The following is a 22198-nucleotide window of genomic DNA, read 5'->3' as shown; positions in this document are numbered from 1 at the left end:
CAAATAGCATAATCAACTATTTGTGCAACTAAAAATAAAGAAGAAAAAATTCTAAAAGTTGTTGGAGAGAGTTTAAGACCTAATAAAATAAAAAATGCACTTACTTACTTTGGTTTACCAAACAGCGTGAACAAAATTTGCCAGTTACAGGTGATATGATTAAAGATAAGGCTCTAGATTTACATAGAAAATTAAAACTGAACGATAAATTTAATGTAAGCGATGGATGACTTCAAAAATTTAAATGGCGATATGGTATAAGGCTGCTTAAAATTACAGGTGAGAAGTACAGCCTCACCTTGTAAATCCCTTTACTGAAGGCCTAAGAAAAAAGATGAAGCAGCTTAATCTTAGTGAAGATCAAATTTATAATGCAGATGTGACGGCTTTATATTGGAAGTTATTTCCAGATAAAATCTATGTTGCAATTTTTGAAAAAACGGCGCCTGATCTAAAAATAGCTAAACAAAGAATAACTCTTTTGGAGTGCACAAATGCTACACGATCACACAAACTCCTTTAGTACTAGAAAAAGCAAAAGCACCCAGATGTTTTAAAGGATATGATAATCCAGTCATCTATAAAAGCACTAAAAATGCCTGAATGACCCAGGAAATATTTAAAAATTGATTTTTTAAGTATTTTGTTCCAGAGGTAAGTGAAAGTTTTGTTTGCTTTTTAATTTTTTTAAGACTAAATTGGGTTTTTAGGTTAAATCATTTTTTCAAAGCAAAAACTGTCATTTAAAAGCCGTTCTCCTGTTGGGGGCCAAGAACAAGGGCCAAGACAACGCCCCTTCGCATCCACCGTCAGAAGAATTAAAAACTTCTGATGGACACATTTTTGTTGTCTACATGCCCCCAAATGTTACACCATTAATTCAACCATTAGACCAAAATGTTTTGCGAATAACCAAACTATTTTACAGAAAAGGCCTATTAAGTTCAATTGTATCAAAGGGTCAAGGAGTAGCTGAGGCCCTAAAAGTTATAACTTTAAGAGATGCTATTATGCAATTGCATATGGCCTGGCAAAAAATAGAGTCTTCTGTAATTTCAAAATGTTGGAATAATATTTTGGAAAAAAATTTGGAGGAGGATGACCTACCTTTAGCTCGACTAAAAGAGATGTGGGAAAATGATGTTTATGTTAGAGCAGCTGCAGTTAATGAAACCATTAGTACATTGCTTCAAACAATTGAACAAGTATTATTTAGTGCTAGTTACTCCTTTTAACTTTCGATTTTTGGAAATTAAAAGAAGAAAGTCTGTAATAGTTTTAGAATTTCATTGAGATATGAGTATTTTTAGATTGATTATAATCCCAAAGACATTGAGGAATGGAATACACACGCAGTGGAGGAAAATCTCGATAGCAATAATTCAGAAGATAGTGACTGCGAGATATTAACTTTTGAAGAGAGAAAAGTTACGCATTTGGAGGCTCTTGCAGCCTTGGAAATTGTCACACAATGGGCCAATCAAAACTATGTCGACATAAAGGACATTATTACACTAAAAGGTTTAGAAGAAAAGGCTGTAGCCTTAAATCTTAAATTTGTAGTTCCCTTTTATTTTAATTTTAGCTATTTTTAATGTAATCTCCATAATGTGAACATTTCAGTAATGCGAACTAAGTCGGCATTTTTTGAGTTCACATTAACGCGAGCCTACTGTATATAAAAGCTACTCTATGATGTAAGGAACGTATTCTCCGGCATTCATACGACGATACAGTTTTTGAGAAAGAATTTCTATGTTGTTATATGGCACATAATTATTCAAACTAACCTATTATAATACTGATGTGCCTGGGCGGCATAAGCGGCCTGATGGGCGGCCGGGTAATCTTTATCGTAGGTGGCGGTGCCGATGTCGGCGGGCGACGCCCCGTAAAACGGCGCCGACGCCGCCACCGCCTCCTGGTGGGCGGCGGAGAGGGCGGCCGCCGCGACGTCCACGGCATCTCCCAGTCCGGGTGATTTTATTTCCGACTTTACGCCTGTAACGAGAACACAAAATAATATATGTATATCGGTAAAGTCCAGTCAGAAATTTAATATAGAATCTTTGATGTGTCGCGGATGCCGCACTAAATAGTCCGTGCGTCTATGTCGTATTTATTGTCGCATGATATAATTTTACTATGAAATCATGTTAAATATACGTAAAACCCCATGTTTTACATTATTTTTTATTTTTCTTTCGAAAATGTCCATTTTTAGAAGGAAAATAATATCAAAAAATTGACCGCGGACTAAGATCCAAGCACTCACAGACTCTTCACCTCTTTTTAGCCAGTCTATTAAACAAAGATAAAACACCTGCGTTCTGGCGATTTCTACTCTACATACATTTCTTCTCATCTCTTATGACTTGAAGATGCATGTTCTTTCACCCACACGTATAACATCCTCATCTGCAACTACTATTGATTATTTGTGTACAAATTTAAATGATGTGTCATGTAGAGTACTCTCATCTGGTATTTCTGACCATGAAGCCATTCTCGCTAGGATTCCATGCAACACTGTATTTCCTTCATCTCATTATATAGGAAGAATTTTCAGCAGAGCAAATTTTAATGCTTTTTCTTCTACTGCAGCTTTGGTTAATTGGAATGCAGTTGAAATGGCTCCTGACCCCTTTACTTTGTTATTTCATGTGCTATGTGACAAGATCAATCAGTGTTTTCCTAAAAAGAGGCTTAAAATGAAAAATAGAAAACCATGGGTCACAGCAGGCCTCAGAACTTCAGCTAAAAACCTCCGTTTTTTGGCTAAGCTGTGCAAGTTTACAACTAATGCAAACATTATTCTTTATCATCAGAAATATCGTAGTCTATATAGAAAGACGATAAAAGCAGCTAAGGTTAAATATTATAGTGACCGCTTGAATATATCCTCAAATGGGCAGAGAGAATGTTGGTCAATTATAAATGACTTCAGGCATTCTCACAAGAAAGTTTCAGAACCAGAAGTAAGACCAAATAGTTTAAATGATTATTACTGTAATATTCCTCATTTATTGCTCAAGGATGTGAATACTAATATTGATCCTTTGCATTATATTCAACAAGTGTCAGTTCAAAATTCTTTTTTCTTTTATCCTGTTAGCCTTACTGATGTTAGAGATGCAATTAAAAGCTTAAAAAACCATAAATCAGCTGGAGCTGATGGAATATCATCAAAATTACTACTCCTTTTGCCTGACTCAGCATTGAATGCCTTAGCTTCTGCCATAAACAATTCCTTTCATAATGGCATCTTTCCAGCATGTTTGAAGGAGGCAGTGGTTATCCCTCTTTATAAGGGTGGAGATGTGAGTGAGCCTTGTAATTTTCGTCCAATTTCTATATTATCTACCCTCTCCAAGATAGTTGAAAAACTTGCAAAAATCAGAATTTTATCTTTTTTGCAACATAATTGCATTTTATCTGCAAATCAGTTTGGATTTCAAACGGGAAAAGGGACTCATGACGCTGTTTTCGGCTTTTTGGAGAGTGTCTATGTGTCCTTAAATTCTGGAGAGTCCGCGGCGGCAGTGTTTTGCGATTTATCCAAGGCATTTGATTGTGTAGATCATGGAATACTGCTGTCTAAGCTCAATAATTGTGGTTTTAGAGGTGTGGCATTGCAATGGCTGGAATCCTATCTGTCTAATCGTACCCAAAGAGTTACAGTATCTGGATGTTTATCCGATTCCAGATCCCTTAAAACTGGAGTACCTCAGGGTTCAGTGTTAGGACCACTATTATTTTTGCTCTATGTAAATGATTTGGGTTCATTAAAACTGCAGGGCAAAGTGGTTCAGTTTGCTGATGATACCACCATTTTATGGAATCATAGAGATTCTGATAATGTTAGAGCCCAGGTTTTTAAGGATCTTAAGATTTTATCGGAGTGGTGTGCTGCAAACAGGCTTGTATTTAATGTGGGCAAAACCTTTATTATGGGATTTAAGTGTGACGTTCAGGGCCTTATGTTTAGTGAAAACTCCCCCTTGCAAAACAAAGAAAGCTGTAAGTTCCTTGGTATTACCATTGATGGTCGCCTTCGCTTCGAAGATCATATCCTAAATTTTGCATCAAAATTATCCTCTGGATGCTTTGCAGTAAGAATGGCGGGGCATGAGCTGGGAGGGGTAGTTGCACGTTCAGTGTACTTTTCTCTTATTGAGTCCCACCTTCGTTATGGCATGCCTTTTTGGGGTTTAAGCAACAAGGGATTATTAAACATAATTTTTGTGATTCAAAAAAAGGCAGTTAGATACCCATGTTCCGCTGGGTTAAGAGATTCTTGTAAACCTCTCTTTATATCTCAAAAAATCCTAACTCTTTTTTCTCTTTTTATCTTAGAAACAGCTACTCTTATTCATAAATGTCCTAAACCTCCCTCTAACACTGGTCATATGACTCGCCAGGTTAACGATTTTCCCTTACCAATCCCTACATCCTCCCTCACGAAGAACTCACTTATATACCTCAGCAAAAAAATTTACAACCATGTTCCTCTATGTATCAGACAAATTTTAGAAGTTAAGAGATTCAAAAAGGAATTAAAATCACTTTTATTATCCAGGGCATATTATAGTAGCACTTTACTGAGAATAGAAGTATTTTTCTTCAGTTTAGAGAATTTGACCCCGGCACCAAATGCAGCGGAAGTAAGCATTCGAACGTTGTGATTGGATTGGCTAGTTCGGTGACAAAGCGGGAGAAAATAACGCGATATTATTTAATTTGAGAGATATTGATCAACGATGAGAGAGAACACAGGGTTCGCATTCTCCACTATTTTTTAGCCGAACATCGGCGTACTAGTATTTTTAAACGGTTTTATTAAATTGGCCCATAATTCGTACCACCTATTCTCTCATTACTTATTATAAACAACCCACTGATGACGCTAAAAACAAACTTATTAAATTAAAGATTATCTTGCTATTATATTATCAACAACTATCTGGAATTTCTAACTGAATAAAACTAAACCCAAAAATCCCGAATAATAAAATTTTAAATACAAATAAATTTTAAGGCCGGACCTGTGTGCAACTTTTCACGCTTGAGCAAACGCAACAAAAATAGTACGTGGGCGTATGTAATAAAATTTTACGAATCAAATGTAGAAATTCTTTAAAAAACATTTATTTACTTAATGGAATGATTAAATATCGCTTAGAATATTACTTTATGACTCTTTCCACATAAAATTTTGCGATTTAAACATGCGTGCCATGTAATACAATACAAGCAACACCGGCACACGGACTATTCGCGGCACATCAAAGATTCTAATAGATCTCTAAACTGGACTAAGTATTATAGAAATATAACATTGGTTTAAATTGAAAGGGTTTTAATGGTAGTCTATTAGGTACCTTGGGTATCAAGTAGTGGCCACCCCGCTGCCGCCGCCGCGGCGAAATTGGCTAAACAGGCGGGGGCGGTGCCGCCCAGGGCGTCCGAGGGCGTCGACGCCCCGTTCAAATGGGCGACGGAGGGCGGTGATCCGCAGGAACTCGACGTGTGGCCGCTCTGCGGTGACATCGGACCATTTTCTGTCAATCTGAATAAAAATATACTTTTAGGAAATTACCTAATAAATAAATCAAATCAAAATCGACTAAGTTACAACTTTGCCTAATTATGACGGCTAAAAGAACGCGGTTTAGTAAAAGTTATGCATATATTCGGATTGTCCAGAGTCTCTTGAATGTTTCCATGCCAATTTCTGGAAGTTTTGAGCGATTAAACCAGTTTGACGTCATAATAAGAAAGACACCATTAAAATTGGGATGACTATAAACGTCAAAGTGGAACATTTTTAATCGATGTTTTAGGGCATAAAAAATCGTTTTACTTAATGATATTTATATGTTAAGATAATGGAATACCTTAAAAAGTGATTAAAATCAATTTCGGCCCGATTATAATAGGTTTTAGTATTTAATTTTCGATTATAGAAATGGATTATTTTGGTGATAATTATTCCCATATTCGTTATACTTGTTTGAAAAAAACCTAGTGTACGGATTGATTTTTAGAGATTTTTCACCATTGGTAATCATTACGAACTATAACCGTCCATAATCCTTTTGACCGTAGGTGGTGCCAGTAAAATGTTATGAAAAGTATAGTAAGAACAAAATGGAAAAATAGGTATTTTCGAATGAATTCCTGTATAAATTTTTTTTTCCAAAAATATTTTTTTTTTCAAAATCTTGTACAAATTTTAAAAAACGCTGAAATAGGTGTCCAACCAAATTGTTCATAGAATATGTGTACAAATTCTCAAAATTGTATTTAGTCTATTTTTTGAGTTATGGGCATTTTCTCAAAATTAATGAAAAAAAAATATTTTTTTCCAAAAATAATTTTTTTTTCAAAATCTTGTACAAATTTTGAAAAACGCTGAAATAGGTGTCCAATCAAATTGTTTATAGAATATGTGTACAAATTTTGAAAATTGTATCTGGTCAATTTTTTGAGTTATGGGCATTTTCTCAAATAAAATTTAAAAAAAAATGTTTTTTTTCCAAAAATATTTTTTTTTCAAAATCTTGTACAAATTTTGAAAAACGCTGAAATAGGTGTCCAATCAAATTGTTCATAGAATATGTGTACAAATTTTGAAAATTGTATCTGGTTAATTTTTTGAGTTATGAGTATTTTCTCAAATTCAATAAAAAAAAATGTTTTTTTTTTCCAAAAATAATTTTTTTTTCAAAATCTTGTACAAATTTTGAAAAACGCTGAAATAGGTGTCCAATCAAATTGTTCATAGAATATGTGTACAAATTTTCAAAATTGTATCTGGTCAATTTTTTGAGTTATGGGCATTTTCTCAAATAAAATTTAAAAAAAAATGTTTTTTTTTTTCCAAAAATATTTTTTTTTCAAAATCTTGTACAAATTTTGAAAAACGCTGAAATAGGTGTCCAATCAAATTGTTCATAGAATATGTGTACAAATTTTCAAAATTGTATCTGGTCAATTTTTTGAGTTATGGGCATTTTCTCAAAAAAATTTAAAAAAAAATGTTTTTTTTTCCAAAAATATTTTTTTTTCAAAATCTTGTACAAATTTTGAAAAACGCTGAAATAGGTGTCCAATCAAATTGTTCATAGAATATGTGTACAAATTTTGAAAATTGTATCTGGTTAATTTTTTGAGTTATGAGTATTTTCTCAAATTCAATAAAAAAAAATGTTTTTTTTTCCAAAAATAATTTTTTTTTCAAAATCTTGTACAAATTTTGAAAAACGCTGAAATAGGTGTCCAACCAAATTGTTCATAGAATATGTGTACAAATTCTCAAAATTGTATTTAGTCTATTTTTTGAGTTATGGGCATTTTCTCAAAATTAATGAAAAAAAAATGTTTTTTTTTCCAAAAATAATTTTTTTTTCAAAATCTTGTACAAATTTTGAAAAACGCTGAAATAGGTGTCCAATCAAATTGTTCATAGAATATGTGTACAAATTTTCAAAATTGTATCTGGTCAATTTTTTGAGTTATGGGCATTTTCTCAAATAAAATTTTAAAAAAAATGTTTTTTTTTTCCAAAAATATTTTTTTTTCAAAATCTTGTACAAATTTTGAAAAACGCTGAAATAGGTGTCCAATCAAATTGTTCATAGAATATGTGTACAAATTTTCAAAATTGTATCTGGTCAATTTTTTGAGTTATGGGCATTTTCTCAAATAAAATTTTAAAAAAAATGTTTTTTTTTTCCAAAAATATTTTTTTTTCAAAATCTTGTACAAATTTTGAAAAACGCTGAAATAGGTGTCCAATCAAATTGTTCATAGAATATGTGTACAAATTTTCAAAATTGTATCTGGTCAATTTTTTGAGTTATGGGCATTTTCTCAAAAAAATTTAAAAAAAAATGTTTTTTTTCCAAAAATATTTTTTTTTCAAAATCTTGTACAAATTTTGAAAAACGCTGAAATAGGTGTCCAATCAAATTGTTCATAGAATATGTGTACAAATTTTGAAAATTGTATCTGGTTAATTTTTTGAGTTATGAGTATTTTCTCAAATTCAATAAAAAAAAATGTTTTTTTTTCCAAAAATAATTTTTTTTTCAAAATCTTGTACAAATTTTGAAAAACGCTGAAATAGGTGTCCAACCAAATTGTTCATAGAATATGTGTACAAATTCTCAAAATTGTATTTAGTCTATTTTTTGAGTTATGGGCATTTTCTCAAAATTAATGAAAAAAAAATGTTTTTTTTCCAAAAATAATTTTTTTTTCAAAATCTTGTACAAATTTTGAAAAACGCTGAAATAGGTGTCCAATCAAATTGTTCATAGAATATGTGTACAAATTTTCAAAATTGTATCTGGTCAATTTTTTGAGTTATGGGCATTTTCTCAAATAAAATTTTAAAAAAAATGTTTTTTTTTTCCAAAAATATTTTTTTTTCAAAATCTTGTACAAATTTTGAAAAACGCTGAAATAGGTGTCCAATCAAATTGTTCATAGAATATGTGTACAAATTTTCAAAATTGTATCTGGTCAATTTTTTGAGTTATGGGCATTTTCTCAAAAAAATTAAAAAAAAAATGTTTTTTTTCCAAAAATTTTTTTTTTTCAAAATCTTGTACAAATTTTGAAAAACGCTGAAATAGGTGTCCAACCAAATTGTTCATAGAATATGTGTACAAATTTTCAAAATTGTATTTGGTAAATTTTTTGAGTTATGGGCATTTTCTTAAATTTAATGAAATAAAAATGTTTTTTTTCCAAAAATAATTTTTTTTTTAAAATCTTGTACAAATTTTGAAAAACGCTGAAATAGGTGTCCAACCAAATTGTTCATAGAATATGTGTACAAATTTTCAAAATTGTATCTGGTTAATTTTTTGAGTTATGAGTATTTTCTCAAATTCAATCAAAAAAAATTTTTTTTTTCCAAAAATAATTTTTTTTTCAAAATCTTGTACAAATTTTGAAAAACGCTGAAATAGGTGTCCAACCAAATTGTTCATAGAATATGTGTACAAATTTTCAAAATTGTATTTAGTCAATTTTTCGAGTTATGGGCATTTTCTCAAATTTAATGAAAAAAAATGTTTTTTTCCAAAAATATTTTTTTTTTCAAAATCTTGCAGAAATGTTGAAAAACGCTGAAATAGGTGTCCAACCAAATTGTTCATAAAATATGTGTACAAATTTTCAAAATTGTATCTGGTTAATTTTTTGAGTTATGAGTATTTTCTCAAATTCAATAAAAAAAAAATTTTTTTTTCCAAAAATTATTTTTTTTTCATAATCTTGTACAAATTTTGAAAAACGCTGAAATAGGTGTCTAACCAAATTGTTCATAGAATATGTGTAAAAATTTTCAAAATTGTATTTAGTCTATTTTTTGAGTTATAGGCATTTTCTCAAAATTAATGAAAAAAAAATGTTTTTTTTCCAAAAATAATTTTTTTTTCAAAATCTTGTACAAATTTTGAAAAACTCTGAAATAGGTGTCCAACCAAATTGTTCATAGAATATGTGTACAAATTTTTAAAATTGTATCTGGTCAATTTTTTGTGTGATACGTCGTTTTATTCGGAGAAAATGCAGTTTTATTTAATCCAAATATATTTTATTTAATTTAGCACCATAAATGTACAAAAATGTATAGAGATTAAACCGAAAAAACTTGACCTATTAAATTTCATCAATTTTAAAGAACCATTGCGACCTGTATTTAACCCCGTGTACAAATATCGAACGAAAATAAAATTTGACTTTGAATAAGGTGCAGCCCCTATATTTCTACATTATAAAAAGGTAAATGTCGTTTCTCTATTTTAAATATAACCAAAAAGTATTTTTGTGCGACAGGTCTCGATTTTCAGCTTCGCTCTAACAACAATTTTCGAATTTATAGCTTTAAAACGCAAATATCTAGAAACTAGACTGACTTACGAAAAAACATCAAGAAACTTTTTTAAAGCAAATTCAATGCCACAATTAACAATAACCAAATGGGAAAACTATAATGACGGTTTAAAAAGGAAAAAAACCAAACCGATATTATCTGAACAAAAATCAAATTTACGACCTGTGAATGATGATTTCGTCAATTTACGCGCGATACGCCCCTGATAATGTTTCAACGTGCGCTTTAATTAAGTAAAAATCCCCCGAGGCATTAAATCTGTCAGGCGAGCAGTCTCATAAACGTCGTTACTGCCATATGGTCCAATAGGACTCCACGGTTATGTGAGAAAATTATAAAATATGATTGTATTAGTTTAAGGACGATTTGCGTTTGTTTCTTTGACAACAAAAAAAAAATTGAAGAATTTCGGGGTCCACGACGCAGCGTGGGGGCCGTAAAAATTAATTTCCGATTTGTATCTTTGGCGTTTTTTGTCTAAAGTGAAGTGGCCATCAGACACGATTTTTATTGCCCCTCGTAATCGCTTTTATGTTGGATCGTTAATTTTGACTTGTCGCCTTTTTTTATGAGGCTCTCTCCGTTCCTTTTGTTTTAATTTAATTATTTTCGTTTCGACTTTTGTTTATTTGATCTTGAGTGAATACTTTTACTGTAGATTACGTCATCCGTTTAGTTTTTTTTTTACATTTTGGTTATAAACCTTTTCAATAAATGCAAGGGAATATTGTGAATTTTTTCCTGAGGATATTAACTTAAACCGTTGATTGAAGAGGCGAGGCGATTCCCTTTTCAATCAACGCCTAAACTTATTTAATACAAACGATAGGGAAAAAGCAATCGTAAATAGATATATATCATCACTACATTTTTTTGGGTTACAACAATTTATTGGCATTCAAACTAAGGTGACAAATGAGAACAAAACTAGCATTGACCATTTTTTTGCAAAATTTAAGAGTGACCTATCGGCTAAATAATTTTTCCTGAATAAACACATGACAGTTCACTTTCCGATCATGCTACAAATTGACTCGCAAGTGAGGCAAATTCAGAACACACAAAAAAAATACGTATATCAAATAATAGATTATAAGAAATTTCTTAATTTAATCAAAAACGAATTTTGGGTGGACACCATGGAAACAGATGTAGACTTAGCAACTCACAAATTCATAGCAAAGTTTATAGACATTCTAAACTCGTGTAAAATTGAAAGAACTAACAAACATAAGGTAAGAAAGATAAAAGAATACGGAGCTAATAATTGCTATTCGTAAGACGGACAAACTACAAAAGAAATTGGCTAAAAACTTTAGTGCACAACTAAAAAATGAGTATAAACAGTTTAGAAATTACGTGAACGATCTAATAAAAAAAACTAAATTTGAATATTATAAGAACCAAATTTCGCAAAATATTTAAAAATCTATCATTGACGGGAAGATTGAAGCAAGCATATAGTGAACGCCAATGTCAAGAAATTTACATCAAATAAAGATATGGCCAATTATTGCAATCAATCAATGAATCAATGCTTTATTGTCAAGAAATTGTTACAATTTGTAGACAAAGCTGTAAAACAAAAAAGACACAAAAATACAAACAAAACACAATTAAAGAAAAGAAAAACAAAACAAAACAAAATAAAAAAAAATAAATAAATAAATAGAATAGAATATCTACAATATATACAGATTAATACAATTTAAAAATTGTAAGTAGTGAAAAATATTATTATAAAATATACAATTTAATGTAAAAATTTTTTTAAAAAGTAGAAATTTATAAAAAATCCTAAAATAGCTACACAAAGCAGTATACCTAAACATGTACAGATAGTAAAAATACATAATTTGCTAGTGCGAAATTTCAAATCAATGATTACAAAAAAAAATCGTTAACTGTATAAAAAGCTCTCTCCAGTAAGAATGCTTTTAATGCTTTACGAAATGCAAAAAAAGATGTGATGGATTTAATTTCCAATGGCAGATGATTGTGCATTTTTTTTGCATTATATAATATGGAACTTTTGACCAACTCCGAATGTGGGGTAGGCAGGTATAGATCATGTTCCCTGCTTCTAAGTGGATAACTATGGGAAGGCCTATCAGATGCTGAACCGTGTTTGCGTATTAGACAAACCGACTCAAATATGAATAAAGATGGAAGAATTAATATTTGAATTTTTTTGAAGAAATGCTGGCAATGACTTCTGTATTTAAGTCTCAGTGTATAACGTAAAGCTCTCTTTTGTAGTCTAAAAATAAGTTCAAATTGAGTTGCACTACATGTACCCCAGAATGGAAGGGCGTATCGAAGGTGCGATTCAACAAGGGCAAAATAAACTGTTCTAGAAGTAGACAGGCTAAGCTCCTTAGAAATTGATCTTAACGCAAAACAAGCGGAACTTAATTTTCTTGTGTGTCCCATTTTAACGAGTTGTCAACAATTAACCCTAAAAACTTTACAGAATCAACTTCGTCAATTGTTGCATAACCAAGTACAAAAGATCGCAAGGTATTTTTATAGGACAACATTTTAGTTTTGGAAATGTTGAGACAAAGGATATTAGAGTCGCACCATGATTTGATATTAGTTAAATCACTTGATACGGTTCTATGAAGTGTAGAAATATCCGGATTACTTCAGGTAAAACCAGTATCATCAGCAAATAGACAGACTTTACCGTTAATATTTAAATTAGCAATATCATTGATGAAAATAAGAAACAAAATAGGGCCAAGTACGGAACCTTGAGGCACTCCACTTTGTATTGGCTTGCAAGAAGACATAGTCGAATCAATTCTTACAGCTTGACTTCTGTTACTGAGATGCGACTTAAACCATTCAAAAGGCGCTCCTCTGAACCCGTAATATTGCAACTTTTTTAATAAGATTTCATGATTAACACAATCAAAGGCTTTAGAAAAATCACAAAAAATTGTTGCTTTAGGGTGTTGGTTGGAAGCTAGAGTATACATTATTAAAAAGGGAAAACATAGCATCAATTGTGAAGTAAGTATTTTATATTTTAGCAAAAATGATTGAAGTCTTTTTTTTTTAACAATCTTTCAATAATTTTTGAAAGTGGGGGAAGAAGAGCGATAGGGCGATAGTTGAAGACTGATTTATTTCCTCCTTTATGTAGTGGAATTATTATCGCCAACTTAAGGCAGTTAGGAAAAACATCTTTTTGAGAAGACTGATTAATTAGAGTAATAAGATGACGAATGTACATTCGGGCAGATTTGAAAACATTTTGAGAGTAAGTCCATCAATTCCAGAAGAACCTTTGTTTTTGATTTCCCTAATTGAATTGCAAAGCTCTGGTAACACTACGGGCGTACAGAAGAAGCTGTGGAAATTCTCATTTGCAATGGGAAGATATGAAAGTGGATCATGGGAAGGAGTTATGGTACTCATTAAATTATTTGCCACATTTACAAAATAATCGTTAAGGTTCTCAGATGAAGTGGAGATAGTATTTGACAAATAAGGCTTATTTCTCAAAGCATTAACAATCGACCATGTTTCCTTAGCCACATTTTTAGATTTAGCCAGTCTCCTATTATAGTAAATATTCTTGGCGGATTTTAAAGTTCTCTGATAAATCTTTTTGTAAAGTCTTACGTACTCATGAAAAAAAGCGCTGTCTGAAAATTTCTTAAGATGAGATAATAAGCGCATGTTCTTAGCAGATGTACGCAAGTCTTGGATACACCAGGGGTTATGTTGCTTCTTTTTAAGAGGTCTCAAAGGAAAGGATTGGTGAGAAAACTAGATAGCGTTTTTACAAATCTAGAGAATTCTGAATCAACGTCGTCAGAGAGAATATTCCAGTCAGTTGATTGACAAAGGTGCCTAAAATGTAAAAAAAAATTATTCGAGAAAATACGGCCTAATTTGCGTGGAACATTTTTACTTTTAGATTTAGTTATGGAAAACCTTGTTAACACTGCTTCATGGTCTGAGAAACCTGAGCTTAAGACAGTACAATCGACGAAATCTAGCTCAAAGGAAGATACGACATAATCTATTGTACTAGAGCTGGTTTTAGTTATTCTGGTAGGTGATTTAATGTGCATGATTAAGCCAAAAGAGTCGAAAATGGACTGGAGAGATTCTTGAGCAGTACACACACTGGAAAAATCAATGTTTAGGTCGCCACATAAAATGAGTTTGCTTTTTAACGGCAGAGACTCAAGCAAGCTTAGTAATTTTTGGAAAAAAACATTTACGTCAGCATCAGGTGTTCTGTAAATACAAACAACGTAAAGATCAAAATTATTATTGTAGACAATGGAAAATTCAAATATTTTTTCAGAAACTAAATTATCGAACTTGGTTACCATTGAAAAGTCATTGCTAGTAGATAATATCACAGTACCTCCATGAGTTAGATTTGTTCTATCAAATCTGGCAAGTAGTGTAATTATCCCCCATCACAGGCTCATCAACATGCAACCAATGTTCAGTTATGGCAACGGTTTCTGGAAAATGAAGCTCTTCTAGTAAAAGAAATAAATCATTAGTTTTATGTCTTAAGGACTGAATATTTAGAGAGAAAATACTAAGTATGCCATTGTCCAGTATTTCAGAGGGTGCTTGATCCTCTGTTCGCGTCAAGTCATTTAAAAATTTTTATTCCTAGCGGGAGATCCACCAGAATAACAATTGCTATGACTCTCTCTGATTTTTTGAAGGCGTATCAGCTTTTCTGATGAGAAGAAGGACCTGAAGGCTGACAGATGTACTTCAACTTCAGTTGGACCAATACCATAGTCATTATGGTACCGAAAGTAGAGCCTCCGCAAAGAGTCCACGTCATCAGGAAGTCCTTCTGATGCAAGTGTCAATCAGATGCTGGTGTTGGTATGTTGGTATTGCAGGGTCGTCGAGAGAAAAACAGGGCCCGGGTCTAAAGATTTTACCCTTGTACAAACATCCCAAACAACACATCGTATTTTATTATCATTAAATATGTCTATTAAACTATAGAATATACGTATACCATATATTATTCTGTTTATAAAAGGGAAAACATTTAGGCAAATAAAAAAATTGAAACGGGATTTACATATCTAGTTTTTAAATTCCAATATTACACCTCAAATATTTGATTAAATTCTTCTAACAAATTACTGTTATTAATCCATATTATCCAATTTAATAGCGCTGTTTTTATATTAAATATTTATTAATATACATATATAAAATTATATCAAATTTAAATAAACAAAATGTTTTATTACATAAATATTACCGACGAAACCAGCTGTTATTCGTGGGTATTATTTTAAAAAACAATGATTTATTGAAAACAATTTCTTACTGGTAAGTTGTGGAGGGTGGGTGGGGGGGAGTAAGGGTAGGGTTAGTGAAAAACGGATTTTTTGCGTAAAATAATTACCTTAGAGGAAAAATATGTAATTTACTACAAAAGAAATTCCAAAAAAATACCATTCGAAAAGTTTGATTTGATAAAAACTATACGAAGCCTTCCATGCTGTGTATAAGTGATTAAAAATAAAGAGTAATATAAATTATAGTTAATTTTCTGTAACTTCGGAGAGTAAATTATTATTTAAATAAATAAAATTATTTCTTTTAAGGCAATTATATTATGTAATAAAAACGTTTTACATCCGCACTACCCTTACACCCCCCACCCACCCCAACAGCTTACCAGTAAAAAATTCTTCTGCAAAATCGCTGTTTTTTTAAATTTTATGCATGGATCAAAGAAAATGTTGTTTTATATTATTAATTATATTTGTTTCATACTTTAAATTTTAATGTAATTTTGACTGAACGTTTTTAATTTAAATAAGTAAGATAACCTTCTTAGAATAAGTTTATAGAAACATTTTGACACCCTATATATTAAAAATTAAAAAAAAGTAGTGAAAAACGGGTTTGTTGCAAAAAATAATTGCCTAAGAAAAAATACTTGTTAAGAAAATTATAAAAAAATCTACAGTTTTTGAATCTGTACTTTTTTTAAACGTGAAAAAACACTATGTCATTTCTCGAAAGCTATGAAAATTGCAATAGTTGTGCCATTTTTATCACAAATAAGTGAAAATTCAGTTGTTATAAGATAATAATGACTTAAAAAATTTCTTTTAAAGTTTTTTTTAGTTCTAGACAATTTATACCATGCTTAAACTTGTATAACAGAGTAATTTTATATTATTAATATGTAATATACCATCTTAATAAACGCGAATAAAACATAAATATAATAATAAATTCCTTAACGCGCATATCACGCGGACATTTTATCCGATATTTATAGTTGAATTAAACCAATATTAAACGTTTAACCATCGTATGTTGCTTGAGTATGTCATTTGAAAAAAAGAAAAAATCACCACCTCCCGTTACATTCCATATTAAAAGTGTAATAAACTCTCTTGTTTCATATTTATATTTAAATTAAATGTGATTAACCTTAAACGTTTGCAATAAAAATTAAATGAATATGATTCCTTGCAGTAATCAAATGAATACAAGAAGCCAATTTTAGCATGTAAATCACGCATTATTAGCGGATTTATTTGATATAAAATTAACTTTTATGGCTCGTCAACTTTTAATGATTTTTATGTCAATTTCGCTGTTCAATTTCACAGTCCTTACGAATTATAAAATTTTAGATTTATACACCTATAGTTTGAAGAAAGGTCAGCAGAGACCTCTGCAGAACTACCACCAAATTGCCTAACGACAAATGACCAAAGCATTAGTATATGAAACAAAAACATTTGAACGTCTTGTATATTATATGGGTGTGTGAACCCAGGCCACTCTCACAGATCGTTAATTTTTACAGAGGCCATTAAAGCGAATAAATAGATCGTGAACTTTCAAGAGAGGCGTTGGCAATTCAATATAAAAATTAAATATTTTCATAAAAATAATCAGAACCGACGAACTGTCACGTGGCATCGCGAAACAAACCGTAAAAATGACAATCGAGTTTACGACTCAAATAATTAACAAGCAGAAAGAGGTAAAACAATCATAAAACGTCTTATAGAGAATTACGTTCGATAAATTAGTCTCCTTCTACGAGAGCGTGAATATTGGATACTTAAAATATTTTAAGGAGAAGAAGAAGAAGAAGTTTCTTTATATTTGACACCGGGTCATTAGTTAACATAACGTATGGAGGTGGCGCGTTATAAATTATTCCGCCGGAAGATCAGAAATTTCGATAAAAAGCGACTCGTGGTGGAAAAAATCGCCTCTTTTTTTCACTCGTTTGTTTTCTTGACCAGTTGATGAGGAAGTAATACGGACAAATTATATTTGTTTTTTAGTTTAAAATTCTAATACAGCTCGTTGGTTTTTCTTATACAGGATGTCCCATTAGTGCGATAACAGACGATAGATCCTTATACAGTGATACAAAAAAAAAAAATTTTACAAAGTTACTTTACTAAAGTTACTTACTTTAGTCTAAGGTGCATAACACAAAAATATTTTTGGATATACAAGGTGATTCATAAATGTGATATGATACACAACTTTTTTAATTTAAATGGAACACCCTATATTTTATTGCATTTTTGGATTGCTTTAAAAATTCTGCATACCTTTTATCCAGCATCGTCTATACCAAAACTTACCCGTTTGTGAGATATTTAATATTTTATCAAAAAATCGACATTTGCACGTCTCCACAAAAACAAAAATAATTCACTCATTTGGGATCCTACAAGCCAAATCTTTTATAGGTTGTTGGTGCATACTTACACTTACTTTATGGTCCTATGAGAATTTGATCATATTCTACAGGGTGTTCGCAATACTCTATCCAAAACCAAAAAATGTAAACAACCATATCTTATTTTTTTCAAATGGAATGACCCATATTTTTTTATCTTAAAATGTTCACAATGTGATAAGCTTTCTTTTTTGTTAAGCATGTCCTATACATATCTGTAATAGTTATCGAGTTTTTTACACTTTTTCCTAATTTCGCCCTTAAAATCCACAATAGTCGCGTTTTAATTTAAAAGAAGTTTGCTTTGTTGGCCATGGAAATAACAAATGCACAAAAATCAAGCAATTACTTAGTGTTGTCTGTTTATCACTAAAGCGAAACATTTTTGCATTAAAAATGAATTTTTCGAAAGAGGATATGGTGAAAATGATTTACTGTTTTAACTGTTTGGATGCAATTGAGGTAACTTTACTGTTTATTGCCAAACACAGTAAGATAATTCAAAAATCCACTGTTAACAGAATCACATGTTTTTATGTAGGTACCTACAGATTATGCAAGAATTATCTGATAAAGATTTTGCTAAACGTTTAAAGACGTTTGAAAAAAACAATTTATTAAACCTTAAACTTTAAAAATAGTAAACGGAACGGATTGAAAAGCATTTTTAAGTTTGGCATTTTATTAAATTACAACAAATTTAATGATACCAAAATGTACAGAAAAGAAATTTTGTTTAAAAATAATAAAATACTAAAACTAATCAAAAAATCAACAAAAAAATATTCCTTAAATAAAAAAAAATTAAAATTGTGAACAATAACAACAACAAATGACTAAACCAAAAAGGTATGTACACTAAACTATAAATAATGTTCTACATGTCCAGCCTGGTGTTGATCACACAAACGAATTCGTTTAACAAAAGAACTGCTTACTTTCTGTAACATTTCTCTAGTTACTTCTTGAAAAACATTTCAAATTCTTTGCTTCATGTCGTTTTTGGTGGTAACAAGCCTTTGGTAAACCTGATTTTTCACAAACCCCCACAAGAAAAAATCGAGTTTTGTGAGGTCAGGTGATCTGGCCGGCCAAGCAACTGGTCCATTTATTTCGAAATTGATCATTTAGATGGACCATCACAACACGGTTAAAATGAGGAGGCACTCCATCTAATTGGAGCCACATTCGTCTTACTTTTTGTAACGGTAAATCATCCAGCTCTTCTTCGAATTCATTTTGCAAAAAATGTTGAAAGTTCTGACCGTTCACTGCCCCATCAAAGAAATATGGTCCAAGAAGCTTTGTCCCAATGATACCAGCCCATACATTAAGTGACCATCTATGTTGATGATCCAGTGGTATCACATGCCTTGGATTTACATCGTGGTAATAATGGAAGTTGTGTCGGTTTACAAATTCATTTTTAAGGAATGTCGCTTAATCAGTAAACAACACAAAGTCAAAAAAGTCCTGTTGCAGTTGGATTTGATGCACAGCCCAGCGGCAAAAGTTTGGGCGATTAGCAAAATCTTGATCGCTTAATTCTTGTACAAGCTGTACGTATGATGAAATTTATGTTTCCAGGTGATTCTATTAACAGTGGATTTTTTAATGTCTAACTGCCTTTCAATTTGCCTACAAAAGACATGCGGATTTTCTACTAGGGCTTGCATAACAAGCATTTCATTTTGTGGATTTGCCCCTGTTTTTTGTCTTTGTGACATTTAATAATTTAAATTTCCAGTTCTTTCAAATCTCTCCTTTAGTCTTTCAAATGCCAATCGATTTGGATGTTGTTCCGCATCCGGATATCTCTGTGCATAAGCTCTGCTTGCCAGTAAACAATTTTTCTCACTTGCACCCAAATAGTAAATCATTTTCACCATATCCTTCTTTCAAAAATTCATTTTTAATGCAAAAATGTTTCGCTTTAGTGATAAACTAACAACACTAAGTAATTGCTTGATTTTTGTGCATTTGTTATTTCCATGGCTAACAAAGCAAACTTCTTTTAAATTAAAACGCGACTATTGTGGATTTTAAGGGCGAAATTAGGAAAAAGTGTAAAAAACTCGATAACTATTACAGATAGGTATAGGACATGCTTAACAAAAAAGAAAGCTTATCACATTGTGAACATTTTAAGATAAAAAAATATGGGTCATTCCATTTGAAAAAAATAAGTTATGGTTGTTTACATTTTTTGGTTTTGGATAGAGTATTGCGAACACCCTGTAGAATGTTATCAAATTCTCATAGGACCATAAAGTAAGTGTAAGTATGCACTAACAACCTACAAAAGATTTGGTTTGTAGGATCCCAAATGAGTGAATTATTTTTGTTTTTGTGGAGACGTGCAAATGTCGATTTTTTGATAAAATATTAAATATCTCACAAACGGATAAGTTTTGGTATAGACGATGCTTGATAAAAGGTATGCAGAATTTTTAAAGCAATCCAAAAATGCAATAAAATATAGGGTGTTCCATTTAAATTAAAAAAGTTGTGTATCATATCACATTTATGAATCACCTTGTATATCCAAAAATATTTTTATGTTATGCACCTTAGACAGTAAAGTAACTTTGTATAAAAAAATTTTTTTTGGATCACTGTATAAGGAGCATCGCACTAATGGGACACCCTGTATATTCAAAAAAAAAATTGCATATCTTGAAACTCTTTTTAAAATTTCATTAAATAAAATCCAAATTTTTGCATTTTGTTGGTCATATAAATCGCCGCTTATAGTACAGAATTAATTGTTTCAGATTGCTCATAGAGGGCGCTGTCGTTACTAACGACACTATTGATGATTAGGACCAACGACATATAAAAAAATTTGTTTTGGAAGACATAATTTCGAAAAATTTTTTTAACAAAATAAAATTTGGTTTTTTTGAGAATCTTAATTAAAAATGCAAAAACAAAGTTAAAAAACAACAAAAAACATTTAAGCAGTAATAATAAATCAGGTACCACTAAAGTAAAAATACTTGACACAAAAAGCGTATTATTTATTTCCAAACGTAATGGATCAAACGCATCAATTCATCAATAGGATGATCTTCTAATTTGGATCTAATTATCGAACAAATTAATCCTGCGCTGGGATTCTAAAATCACGATTCGACACGATTACTCGATATGACTGATTCTAAATAAAATTTTCAGTCGTGAGTGTCTTGCCGATTGCCTAGCTTTTAACGATTTGTCGACGACACGCTTGGGTATATCGTATACACCAGATGATAATATAGCTTCTTCCTTTTTTAATACGTGCATAATGTGACAGCATCCTTTTTTAAACGTATTTGTTTCATTTATTGTTTACCAATAGTCATACCAGGTTTTCATTAGTATATCAAGAAGCTTTCTTAAACACAACAACTAATAGTTCGACCCTATTTTTCACAACGTTCTGTTAGTAATAGAGGCAGAGGAAGTAGAGTTACTATTGAATGGGCAGTTTTAGTATGTTAAGATTTTATGCCACAGATTGTTACCAAAGAAGCATTCGACAAGATTTTAAATTTGGAATTAGCGAAACTACTGCAAGTCGTTGGATCCATAAAATTACTGAAATTAAAAAATTACAAAAAAGAAAAAAATTGTTATCCGGAAACTAACGACGGGAAAAGGTTTGGGGGTGTATCAGGAACGAGAAAAAAAATTCATGCAGGAGCAGGTTAAGGGAAGTAAAGTTTTGGGGGGGTGAAAAATTGTACCTTTTCGATTTGCGGCGAAAGTTGACGTCTAAGAAAAAAATGTATAATGGAAAAGTTGTAGATAATAAAAAAATCTACAACTTTGAAAAACTCTATTCTCTTTATGCTCCACAAAAGCTAAAATAAATGCTACTTATACGGAGTTTATTCATTCAATGTCTCTTCAAAAAGTCCTTGACCAATTCCAAGATTCTTTCGATAACCTACACACATAAAAAATCAATTTTTCCCCGGACTAAAGATGGTATCTATTCAATGGATACCGGCAATAAATCTCTGGTGCGAAGAATCTTTACGATTTTATGGCCTTTTTAGTGTGTCACTAAGCGCTTTTTAACGAATCAATCACTTTTGAGAACAATGAAGGATTTATAGAGTTATATAAATAAGTAATATTTTTATTATTTTTTTTTTGTATATCACTTATTTAAACATCGTTGTTTTACTGATTTCCTGAGATAACAAAATTTTGTTTTTCTTCCAGGCAATTAAAGAAAAAAAATATGTCATTATGCTCCTTGCATATTTGTCATTCAAACATAATTTATTTTACATTATACAGGGTGTTTCAGAACTATGGGATCACATTTCTAAGGGTTGTTTAGTGCAACAGTAGAATCCGTTTGAGTATAGGAACCCATGTCACGGAATGTGTCACTACGCCACTACGGCCCTAAGACGCGTTTAAATTTAGAAAAAATATTAATTACCTAAATAGGATCTGATGTATTTATTTTTACCTTTTGTATATGATACCATCACAACAATTATTTAAAATGTCTTCCTCTAACCTCAATACACCGATTTAAACGCCGCACATGA

At 31.2% G+C, this 22198-nt stretch overlaps 1 protein-coding gene across 1 annotated transcript in view; it reads right to left on the bottom strand.

The window, feature by feature from the left end:
* LOC126733921 (eyes absent homolog 2) overlaps positions 1–22198 on the bottom strand; it is a 92327-nt gene that overhangs the window by 31065 nt on the left and 39064 nt on the right. The window contains exons 3-4 of the mRNA XM_050437388.1: positions 5382–5569; positions 1791–2001 (exon numbers count right to left, since the gene is read on the bottom strand). Of these exons, the coding sequence (XP_050293345.1) occupies positions 1791–2001; positions 5382–5569 (399 nt within the window). The remainder of the gene's footprint in view (positions 1–1790; positions 2002–5381; positions 5570–22198) is intronic.

Source organism: Anthonomus grandis, chromosome 3 (assembly GCF_022605725.1).
Source record: "Anthonomus grandis grandis chromosome 3, icAntGran1.3, whole genome shotgun sequence".
NCBI lineage: Eukaryota > Metazoa > Arthropoda > Insecta > Coleoptera > Curculionidae > Anthonomus > Anthonomus grandis.
This window is presented reverse-complemented; position numbering and strand designations above follow the sequence as displayed.